The 11,675-nt window shown below is 47.1% G+C and overlaps 1 protein-coding gene across 9 annotated transcripts; it reads left to right on the plus strand.

Annotated features, from left to right (window-relative positions):
* The first annotated feature begins 1,858 nt into the window (after window positions 1–1,858).
* Window positions 1,859–9,413, plus strand: LOC115318160. 9 transcript variants are annotated; one of them, XM_042287351.1, is made up of 6 exons: window positions 1,859–2,092; window positions 3,009–3,204; window positions 4,287–4,500; window positions 5,289–5,358; window positions 5,651–5,836; window positions 9,281–9,413. In XM_042287351.1, exons 2-6 carry the CDS (start codon window positions 3,159–3,161, stop codon window positions 9,350–9,352), a joined length of 588 nt encoding a protein of 195 aa, XP_042143285.1. In that variant the 5' UTR covers window positions 1,859–2,092; window positions 3,009–3,158; the 3' UTR covers window positions 9,353–9,413. The 9 variants fall into 9 exon arrangements, 4 of the variants coding, with proteins under 4 accessions (XP_042143285.1, XP_042143284.1, XP_042143287.1 ...); XR_006076851.1 differs by lacking the exons at window positions 1,859–2,092; window positions 5,289–5,358 and adding exons at window positions 2,103–2,545; window positions 6,486–6,660; XM_042287350.1 differs by lacking the exon at window positions 1,859–2,092 and adding an exon at window positions 2,103–2,545.
* The last annotated feature ends 2,262 nt before the right edge of the window (window positions 9,414–11,675 follow it).

Genomic DNA, 11,675 nt, shown 5'->3' on the forward strand with positions numbered 1-11,675 from the left:
CCGGCAGTTTCCTTCACGAGAAGTATAGGTTCTGCAGGAGCTGGTTGTCTGTCCCCCCAATGTGGCGGGCGACACTGTCATGTTGTTCAATCCAGTCCTTGACGTCTTCATACAGCTTGCGTGAAAAAGCGTCGGAGTGCGATTTGCGACGGGCATGCAAACAATGGTGGGAGGGGACACGGTCTGCTGCTACAGGTTTGTCATTGTTGGCTTAGTCAGCTTCGGATTTTCTGACACGAGACCGAATTCCGGTGGTTTTTCCTGGTAGCAGCAACTGGCTCGGATTTCAGGTGCTTCGTGGTGTATTTCCGAGGTTACTCCTTGTGGTACTCAATCGTCTTGCAGTTGTTCTGCCAGGCTTGGGTCAGGACTTTGCCTACGGCTCGATAGGGGTATAAGACGCAGAATAGTCCGCCAGCCGTGTCCCATTATCGGGTAACTCGGCTGAAGAGCCGCCGGGTTCACACAGAGTGAAGGGCTACGGGTAAAGTGCCCAGTACCTCCACCTGAACATACGATTACAGCTGAGCATGACCTGCAGTGTCCCAGAATAGTGAATATTGATAGAAGATAGGACTGGAACAAGGATCCGCGACAGTATAACAAAACTAGCAGAAGAGAATCTATCCTGACCACTGAAGAAGCTGCATTGCTTAAGTGGCATTCTGTCCGAATAAATCCTCTCCTTCGGGGTTTGGCGACTGCCGTGGACAAACTGAACTGAAATGGATGTGGGACCACTTTTCTGGTAATGAGCCACTGCAGACTGTTGCCACAAAGCGGCGTGAGCTGGGTACGTAACAGGCTCGGTGAAATGTCCGGACAGCTTGCAATTCGCGTAACGAGTGTGGATGAAACGTTTGTGTTGACGAAACGTGCGACAGACCAGCGGGATCAATACCAACTGCAACACCTGTGCTCCGTGAAAGTGCACGTCTACGCCGGAACAATTTCGGAAGCAGCACAGCATCACCTAAAGCATGGCACAGGAACTACCAGCTTGAAGGCAGCTCTTCGGTGCGCCGCACACCTGTGCTCCGTGAAAGTGCACTTCTACGCCGGAACAATTTGTAAGCAGCACAGCATCATTCAGCACGGCACGGGAACTACCAGCTTCAAGGCAGCCTTCCGGTGCGCCGCACAACCGAAGTGAGCCCTCGGTCATTTGATCGAAGCTGCACCGCGATTGCACACCGCCAAGCACGACTCAGGCAATTTCCGTCGCTAAACTGCGCATCCAAATATATTGCACACGCTTCACTGCAAACCTCGAAGATTCCGATGGTCAACGAGAGCACAGAAACGTCGCCTTAAATTTTATCCTAGCGGTATCCGAATCAATCCGAGGTTTCAGCAACGTAGGTCAGATTGTCTCTTCCGTGGCAATATCCCGGTCGGTCACCAGCGAAATGCACACCGTTTCTCCGTATTTTCACGTTATACCCACGTCAAACACCACGCTGAACTCTGAACTCGCTTTCGACCGGCCTCATATGACGGCTTCCGCGTCTGAAATCAACTCGCCGAGACGAACGACAACCAACAAAGCATCCGACAAGCTCCGGCCCAGCTGGGGCCAGCCGCTGCATGGGCGCTGCCATCTTTCCTGTGACGTCACGTATTTGGTTTGGTCATGTGACGTGTGGTCAAATTTGCGTACGTTGGCAACGAGCGATTCGGAGGAGAAATAATGGCAGGTCACGTGACCCGACGTCACCGGAAGTGACGTCACAAATATAACGTCACGTGACAAAGAAATTTTGTTTTGCTTGTTTTTGTTTGTTTTGTTTTCTCTGACGTCACGGTTTTTAGCGAGGAAACTTTTTTTTATTTTTACTTTGTTGACGTATTAGTTTTTTTTTATTTTGTTTATTTTCTTGCTTTTTGCAACCGCGGGACCGCGTTTCTGCGCTTCAGATTGCGTTTTTCCGACTCCTTTGTTTGATATCGTGTCGTATCGTCGTATTTATGTAGTTATTAGGAACGGCAAGGCCTACGTTGTTGCGTCCTTTACCCGCTTTACCTGAATATCGTGACCGAATCGAGTGTCGTCGATTTGAATCGTGTCTTGCGAACCATCGTCGAACAAAAGGTGAGTGATTTGCGTTTTCCTGTGATGTGATTTCGATGTGTTCGTTCCACGTGTCCGAGCTGCTTCTTCGTTTCAAATACATTTGGCGCCGGTGCCTATTGTTTGAGCCTGTGCTCACGATGAAAACACGCATCGCAGAAACCTGAAAGCCCGCCAAAAGAGCTCTAAAAACCGCATCCCAGACCTGCCGGCAGACTTCCGAGCTAAGCCTGATTAAACAAAAACGTTTGATCCGGCGGAATAATGTGTTTGATATTACATCCCATGTCAACAAGGAACTGCGCTGTCTGTCTTCGCCCCCAACAGGTTTTATTCTTCCGGGTTTTTCAAATCTTTACCAACCCGCGTCCGATCGTAATACCCCGATCACAACAAATAGTTGATCGTGCTCCGATGGCTCCAAACATCAGCCGGCAAGGAAGTTACGTTTTTCGCTTCTATATTTTGACCCAAGTAAACTCATGTTCTCAAACTATGTCATTCTGTCACCACCTCCAGTTGCACATTCTGGCGCACTTGCAGCCTCGTGCACCCTTGCGAGGTTTCCTGCTATCGTACCCTGGATATCATGGATTTCTCGCCGTACGCGAGTGCTCACGGAGGCGTGCTATACACTCTGTATCATAAGTTGTGTGCAGCAGAGGCGCAGGCCCGAGCACATGACAGTAAAAAGCGCCTTTTTTGCACGAGTACCCGCGCAAAAGGACATTCTGCAGAGCTGTGCCCTCGCACCCGTGCCTTTGCTGCACACAACTTACGAGGCAGTATAATAACCGAGCCGTTTTTGTTTCTTTTGCACATTACTGTGAAAGAAGTGTCATTGCTGTTTTCTTCTCAAAGAAAACTCAGAGACGTTAGACAAAAGCAAACAGATAGGAGACTGCACATTCATATGTTTTTCCCCCTTGTGCTACAGGTGATGGCTGGTCGTGGTTCATCAGCGTTTGTTTTGAAACTGATGGGTACCACAAGGCATGAAGGAGGTGACTTGCAGCAGCAAGGCACTGCAAGCCTTCGCAGCAACTGGCTAGCCAGTGCTGCTCTGTTCTGAACTGCACTGCGTGTCATGCGGAGGTTTTGTGCAAGCTCTCTGGGCGGCGACGCTAGCCACGGTAAGTGCATTCTATGCAGCTTCCTTTTAGGGATATATGTGGCTCGCAGGCCATGTCGTGCCAGCGAAATATGTGCCACCCGAGTGACAGCAGTGCTAGTGGCAAGGCTGCGCTGACAGTAAGTAATCAACACTGCACTGTGTTTTCATTCAATAACTAGTGACAAGGAACCAAATACTCCCGAGAGAGTCTCGGTTGTGCTTTGATAAACTCCAGCTCGCTTATGAACAGGTGGATGGCACAGATGGCTTTTCCTGGTGGACTTGGTGTCCGTGTTAACATTGCAACCAGACTTTCTTTCAGTTTCTGGCGTTTTTTCGTTGCGGGTGACCAGCATTGCAGTAGAAAAAGATGCAAAATAGTATAATGTTTGCATTCGTTACCTAAATTAATGGCAAGAACAACTGACATACATTTCCACCGACTGCATTTCTCGGAGGAATAGCCTGGACTAAAAAGCTCGCTACACTATGTCGTTCCCTCTTCGCCTGTACAACTCTGCGTCTTCCCTCGATCGTCTTATGTGGCTGCTTCTGTGTCTGCCTAGGCACTCGGTTGAAATGGGGAAAGCTGTCTGCGTTGCACATAACCGCCATTAGAGCCAGCGTGGGCGTAGCTGGGGTAGCCCCCACTATGGCTTCTCCAGCTCGACACAAGTAACATTCCTACCGCTGTTGTGTTAGCAGAAAACAGACCTGCTTAAAACGTACAGTGCACATAGCACACAATGGAGAGGTTGCTCGCCAATCATTTTCTTGGAAGTGTGAGTTGAGCCCTTTCGAGGCAGTTTGCTTCCGCACCGTGCACTATAATCCGCCCGAGAAGAGAAAACAAGATGAATAACCAGTAGGATTTCTTTGTTCCAAGGCTTCTTGATGCAGAAAAAGACTAGGGAGCTAGTATTGTTGCTTTTTTGCTACCCCGTGCGAGACTCAAACCCGACATGCAAGGAAGTGGAAAGGCCTCTTCCTTTCTGCTTTCTTGTGCCTTGGGTTTTAGCTGTGTTCAGAATTCACAGCTCGCCTGCATGCCTACTCTTTTGTTCACTGTGTTACTGAAGTTTTCTGTCGTTGCTGTCCCAGATTGGCTTCGTGGATGCACAGAAATACTCAAGGCGCTTGACGTCTGTGGCTCATCTGTATTGTTTTTCCCGGTACCACGGCATGAAGGAGCTGGCCTCCCTCCCTTCCATCAGCTGCGAGATACTACAAGCACTGGGCTACAGCTGCAGCTAGCCCATGGGTACCGTTCTGCGTCCTGTACTGCATCTAGTTCGAAAGGCCATGTGAAAGGCAGGTGTGGTCTTTATGGGCTCTGTCACTATGTGCATTTTCTGCAGCTTTTTCGGGGCAACTTCATATTAAGATTCAATACGGACTCGAGTGAGAGGGGGGCATTCTGAGAAAGCCAGCCTCTTTGTTAAACCATTGGGACTGGTATTATATCTACAGAGTTTATTTACACCTTTTGTTATGTACTTTTTTATTTATTTTTATTTTACTAGTTACTTATACTTCAATCTGACACGACAGCCACCAAAAATGGGGAAAGGACAAAAATGTTGACATATTGGCCTTTTTGTTTTCTGGCAGTTTGTTTGAAGAGCCAATGTTGGGGGCCGTCATTCGTGTTATTTTTCCCACACGCACGTCCAGCCTATGTTTACGTAAAGCCCCAATTGCCCCTTAGCAACAAAAATAATTTATGCGACAGACTAGGCGGCAGCATTGTGGACGAAAACAGGCCAGATTATATCTGCCATGTTTAAAAACTACATTCGGTGACAGGTTATGAATTCAGTGGCAAGAATGCACACCGCCTGCCAATCACTGCTGTCAGTTGTCGTGACGTCACGTCCTGCTAAGAAACTAGTATATATTTTTTTTAAATGGCAGGTTTTGGTTGCTGATGCCTCGTAGCACGTCAGCACTCTAAGCAATTCTTCTGCTCTTGGCCTCTCCGGTTTTACTTTGCAAAGTCATGACGGCGTCTGCTTTTGTTTGCGGTATTTCCCGTGTGTCGACGTGAGAAGGCAGCGATTGTATCGCCAAGGAAGTAGCGATCAATCTGCGCATTTATTCCAGCGGCACAGCGTTTACAAACCGGACTTTGCCCTTCACCGAGGGGAAAGTCTACCGAATGGCCCTACAGTTGGCGAGCATTGTGCAGCCGTGAGCGCGTAACTTGTCCGAATGCTTTCGTCTGTATACAGTGACAAAATGAGTCGCTGAAATGCGAAGTACCATACAGTACCATGCCGTACAGCAAACCATCGATCACTTGCTGCAGCAACTTTGCGTTTTAAGTCGTAATAATAAAGTGATTTTTAGGCTAAAATCATTTTTTCATACTGCTCAATTATTCGGAATTCTGCACGATCCCCATCGGGTCTGCAATATCGGTCGGTGGCTGTATAACCTTTAAACACAATGGTTACACACCACAGGTACCGGGGACCATGACATCAGTGAGCTGGCTTTCACCTTGTCCAAGGCAGCAGCGGAACACTACGGGCGGGACCCTGGATCACTGCACCATGGATGCCGTCCTGTACCCTGCACGGCACTGCGTGTGGCTTAAGTGGCCAAGCAGAGGGTCATTGCATGACTTTTATGAGGCGCCGCTAGCCATTGTAAGTACATTTTGGACACTCATGTCTGGTGATGTACTTTTGTGCTCTACCGCAGAGCACATTTGGTGGCGGGTTCAGTCTTGCCAATTACACCATTTTGAAACGGAACACATTTAGTGGTGGCTCGGTTTAGGTTTCCTGGCTCGGTGATCTTGCAACAGTGTCTAGACTTGGCGTAAACCTTTTTGTACTTCATTGTCAAGGCTAGTGTAATTTCTGCAATGCCGTTGAAGCCACTTCTGCACGCAAACAAGATAAAAGTCGAAGCCACATGCTCGTGCACAGTGTATGACTACATGTATGCATGGGCACTCGTGCCCATGCGTACCCACTCGCAACATGGAGCATGTTTGTTTCGGCCGACACTCCACGCGTTCATTTCGGCGTCGCCACTCCACACGTCTATGCACTCGCTGCACCTTGAGAATCAAGTGTGCACCAGAATGCACTCCCGTCATGCATCACTCGGGAGAGGAACAAGAGCAGACGACTGGGGTTTTTCCGCCATAAGGAACGAGAACCGAAAAAAAGGGGATTTTCTGCTAAGAAACTGCGTCCCACGGGCAGCAAAATCGGACGCGAGCTGGGCTATTTATTCTGTGAAGCAAGCAATCGACAACCTGTGCTTCATTTTCAAGTTTTCTTTCAGCTTGTTGCCACACAGACATTGAAATACATCAATGGGATAAAGTAAGGTTCAGAACCAACATCAGCTACCGTGAGATCTCTCACCATCCTTGCGGGGTTGAAAAATTGGGACTTCAGTTGACAAACCTCGCCCGCCCTCCTGTCCATCATCACCTGACCCCATTCTGCATATGTGGGTATGTGCAAGGGAGCGTGATCATGTGGCTGAAGATACAAGTGTGACCGGCCCAACGAGCACATAGTTTCCACAGCACTGTCGGCTTAGGGGTGCACGGAAGATACTGTATAAACTGGAATATAGGTCGACCCCTTAATTTACAAGTTGCAAGATGCAAAAGAAGTTTTTATGGCAAGAAAACGCAACCTTACCTTGGTGACAAAATTGTCCAAGTATATGAAAGGACGAGAAAACACGGCAGATTTATTTAATTGTTTTGCACTCAATAAAACAGGAAGTATGCGAGTGTTACTACTCAGATTCCTCAGAGCCTTCGTCCGACGACGAGTTCACTAACACAATTTAAAGGGACGATGCCGTCCCTTCGAATTGCGCCCTCGAAAGCTCGGAGGCACGAGCAACCTCAACGCCTTTTATATGGATGCTCTCCGACATCACAGGTATCGATCTGGCGCACAGATCCCGAATAAAGTTTGCCGCCTTTGTTTCCAATTCGGGGTACACTGCAGTCCTTCCACGAAATTAAGTTTTCCTCGCCTTGCTGCACGCCGCCGGTTTTTGTCTCTGGTTTTGCCAGTAGCATATGCTTTTCTCCGATACACTGAACTCTCGCTGCGCTGCAAGATTCCGGTGGATCTCTGCATAGGCGATTGCCTTGTTCTAAAAGGCTACTGTGAACTGTCTTCTACTTCCGCTCATTATTGCTGCGGTAGATGTAACAAACCAAGGAGCACAAGTAAAAGTTAATCGTGACCATCGTGACAAGTGGACGAGTGCTAGGCCATTGCAATATAAAACAAAATGGCGTCTTCAGGCACTGAGTGTTGCGAGATTATTTTTGTTTTTCCGCTAATGACCGTCATATAAGACTAGGGTCGACTTTTTCAGGTCCAATTTCTAGAATAAATTCGACCTATATTCCGGTTTATATGCTAGTTGTGCATAGTACTGTGGAAGCCACAGGCTGGGGAGGGGGGGATTAGCAACTTTTGTCTGAATGTTGAGCGACGAGCATCAAGGGCCAATTTCCTAGGGGGAGAATGGTGACGTGCGAGTACAAAAATGAGGATCCAAGCGCCATGAGCAAGAGGGGAGTTCCTCCTTTTCCTCCTCTTGAACTGCTAGAGGTATACTTATGCCCCTGTACCTTTGGTAACACTGCACAATTTGTAAGTTGAGGAAAGCTAAGAAGGAAGTTGAAGAATCGATTCATGACCCCTTTAACATTTACCTACACTAGTTACCTTGCACCATTATATTTTGTTTGAGAAAGCTCTCATCCTCACCCCTCCCATAAGGGATAAAATCAGAAGTGTATACAACGATCGGAATCTAAAGTGCCACGAAACCTATTGCTGGACATTCTTACGGGTTAGTGATCAATTTTTGTATGAATGAGGCCTTACCAGTGCCTTTGCCTCAATAGTGTGGTAAAAGGGCAATTTTCTTGTTTGTGCGCACAAATTTGTTTTGAAACATAACTTGCTGGACTACCAATGCATGTTTCAAGATCTCTGTTGTGGTGAATGTTTTGCTGCCTGTTATATTCTTCAATAGCCAGTATCGTTTAAGTTCTAGAACTCTATACAGTAAACTCCCACTTGAGCAAACTTCTAGGGACTCAAAGAAATAGTTCCCTTAACTAGGAGTCCACTAAACTGAATATATTCACTGGATTATGGAACAGCATAGGGCACAGCATACATTGAGTCAAAAGGGTGAAATGCAATTTATGGAGTCATGTACATTGATATATACAAAGTGTATTGCAGTTACGCTGCTGCCTTTCTCATTTTGAAAATAGTCAATAATTTTCATTTGCACCGGCGCTCTGAAAGCGCATGAAGTAACAAAGTTGCCCAGAGAGTATCTTTTTTTTTTTTTTGCATATCCTCTGGCGCAGCTAGTTGCTGTGAGGAAGTCATACCGCAACGGCACTGTCCACTGGCTTGAAATATTCAGTGCAGAGCCGTTCCCTGTTGGGATTGAACGCAGTTTCTCTTTCAAGCTTCGACTTTTGCTTCACTAACGTTGACAACGTCGACGGTAGCATCCGATAGTCCTTCGCAACATTCACTTGCCTTTGACCGTTGCCCAGACGCTGAAAGTATTTCAATTTGTCTGAGAGACAACCGCTTCCATTTCGTTATACTTATTACGTAAGTGGGCGCACAAACTGCCGTTGTTACCCAAAACTAAGATGGCCGAAAGGAACCAATAATAAAGAAAAGAAAATATGCACCGCATGGTTCGTTTTTGTCTACCGCACCGCTGCTGCAAAGGCGGCGGCGGCCATCAGCTACGCCAGCACTGCAGAGCACAAAACTTTGTTGAACTGATCACAACAGTAATCCTGGGTCCACCGATCAAGTTCGTTGAACTGAAATATTCGCTATTCCGAAATTCGTTTTTCGTAGAGCAAACATTTTTGCATAGAATGCAAAGGAAAACCACCATAGATTTTTGAAAGTTTGTTATTCTGAAATACTTGTTAAACCGACATTTGCTCAAGTGCGAGTTTATTGCACCCGACTACTGTGCGTTGCCCTACATGTTCGGGTAAGGTACTGTTTCTGTTTACCTAATAGGCACTTTCGTTCTCTGCATATACACCATAGGTTTCAAACCACCCTGAATCGTGGATCAAGCCTTGCAAGATGGAAGTTCTCTTTAGGCCCAGCGCCTCTTGATGGATCAAGTCTTGTACCCCATTCCCTCGTGTCTTTCATATAAGTAAATTGTTGGTATTTCTTTTATGACAGTGCACGTTACCTGCGGACCACGTTTTACAGTCGAAACGCAGTGTACCGAAACTTCTTTTATATAGACCCCTTTCTTTGCAAGCGCCACCAGGCGGTGCTTCAGTTTGTTTGATGTCTCAGCAAACTGGTGATGATGATGATGCCGGTGACGTCATCAGTGATGATGGCGTCATCGCATCGTCATCAGCGATGACGACGATGCGGATGCCGGTGACGTCATTGGGGGGGTCACGTGACCTTGGGGGAGGGGTCATGTGACCTTAGAATGACCTTGGGGGGCCATGTGACCTTGGGGTGACCTTGGTTACGCCGACGCCGCTCAAGCCGGGAACGGGCCCCTAAGAGCTGCGCTCTAAAAGCAGACAAGTTTGAACGATCAGGCGGCCGTGTGAATTTGAAGACTTGCTGAACCCCCGGGTGGTCCGGACAACTTGGCGGTTTTCTCTCGTTCATGTTGGAACACAACTACATCTGTCGAGCACAAAGTGTTGCCAGCATAAGCAATCGTAGTTCGACAGCGTCTGGTTAGCCCTTGTCACGAATACTATCCACGTTTTTGGACGAATGGAGGGGCAGAAACACATGAAAACTGATCTTCAAACCTTTCCAGAGTCTCTTGGTACAGTTCCGTCGCAGCATTTTGACGAGAAGGCAGGTTTTTTGTCTGGTTTCTCCCAAAAGAACGCAGGAATGCATGTCTCGCACCGCGGCTTCTGCCCACCACCCCAGACCGGAAGTGTGCCCGACGCGCCACCACCGTGGCGTGACGTAGGAGAGCTGAGTTCATGTATACCGGTACTACAGTAGACTTTCTCCACAACGATGGAAGAGCATGATTCCTTAGGTGATATGCATGCTTCAATAATGGGGCAAACAAATCAGTGCTGCCCTTAACAATAAAACAAGATATAAAATCTGCACCCAAGAACAGCCTCGCTTTAATTTCTTTATTGCTTTTAACATTTCGGTGTCAACTTCCTTGATTGCTGAAATGTTCCTCAATATTACTGAAAAAAAGATGTGCTTGCATTGATGAAAGTGTGAATGTTGTGAACACATTCCTCAGCAAACAGCAGATCTCCAACAATATCTGGACCTGCTTGGCAATGGTAGCAATGTGTGTACAAATGTTCTTAGATCTAGGTCAGTTCACACACTTGGAAAATGCCCGACACCCTTTTGCGGCACATCCGCTCAATGGCATCTGCTACACTATCAGCTCGTCCTATGGACAGATCCGGTAGAACGTTGGATGCAGATTACCTGCGGTGGAAAGTGGTTTTATTGTGGTTCTTATAGTAAACATAAGGTCTGCACAATACTTAACGCAAAAAGAGCATTAAAAAAATGTGTTTTTGCTGACCGTGGAGGCATTGACGCTGTGGCGCTAAGAACATTATCCACCCTTACCTGCTTGCATGCCGGCAACAGAAAACTGTTTTTGAATGCTGCTTTTCCGTGGAGCTTGTCAACTGATAGATCCAAGAACGTTGGCATGTATGGCCCAAGGGGAGGCATCTATTTTCCAAAGCACCGGTTTAGAAACCCCCATTTTATTGAATCCTTTCAAAAAGACGCCCAGTTTAGAGAAAACGGCAACGAACCTCCTTTCAGCAAATTTATTTTTAAGAAAACAATTCACCGAACTCGACTGCTTGCTCCAGCATTCGCTTGTTCTGTCTTCGCTGACGGTGAAGCTGAGCCAGTCAGCGAGTCGCTCGCTTGGGCGGCCAGCATATTCAGAGTATGATGGACACGTTTTCGTGCATGTCACTACCCTGCTGTTTTCGAAAATAGTACTTTTACGTTCTGTTTGTTTCACAACTTAAATCATGCCTCAGTGAATCATGTGCTAGCCTTTAGGTGCTTCCAGATTTGCTTATCTTAATTCAATCGAAGGGATTCACTAAACTGCGACCCTTTTTCAATAAATGCTGCTGTAAACTGAGCTTCGATAAAATGTGCCAGTCCTCGAAAACACGCTTCTATGATATGGTGTTCGGTCAACTGCCATAGACCCCTGCACGAGTGCAACTGAGCAGCAGTTGTAGGTACAGCACATTCTATTAGCATAAAATAAAGGCACACAGTCAAACAAAGCACCTCAGTGATGCCTAGGAGATCAGCGAACATAGAAATATTTTACACTGAGTACTATTCAGTTTCATATCTCTTAACATTACCGTCCCGCTTCGGCTAGTCCCTAGATTGTTGACAGCTGCCCCGGCGAGGATGCTTTCCGGACATTCGA

This window comes from Ixodes scapularis, unplaced genomic scaffold, assembly GCF_016920785.2.
Source record: "Ixodes scapularis isolate PalLabHiFi unplaced genomic scaffold, ASM1692078v2 PGA_scaffold9__187_contigs__length_104089568, whole genome shotgun sequence".
Classification (NCBI taxonomy): Eukaryota; Metazoa; Arthropoda; class Arachnida; order Ixodida; family Ixodidae; genus Ixodes; species Ixodes scapularis.

What these genes read in the sequence shown, in the direction of transcription:
- LOC115318160 (XM_042287351.1), top strand. Translation starts at nt 3,159, where the DNA reads ATGCGGAGGTTTTGTGCAAGCTCTCTGGGCGGCGACGCTAGCCACG. An exon ending in GGGCGGCGACGCTAGCCACG is followed by an intron (nt 3,205 to 4,286) that starts GTAAGTGCATTC and finishes TTGCTGTCCCAG; the next exon opens with ATTGGCTTCGTGGATGCACA. An exon ending in ACCGAATGGCCCTACAGTTG is followed by an intron (nt 5,359 to 5,650) that starts GCGAGCATTGTG and finishes TACACACCACAG; the next exon opens with GTACCGGGGACCATGACATC.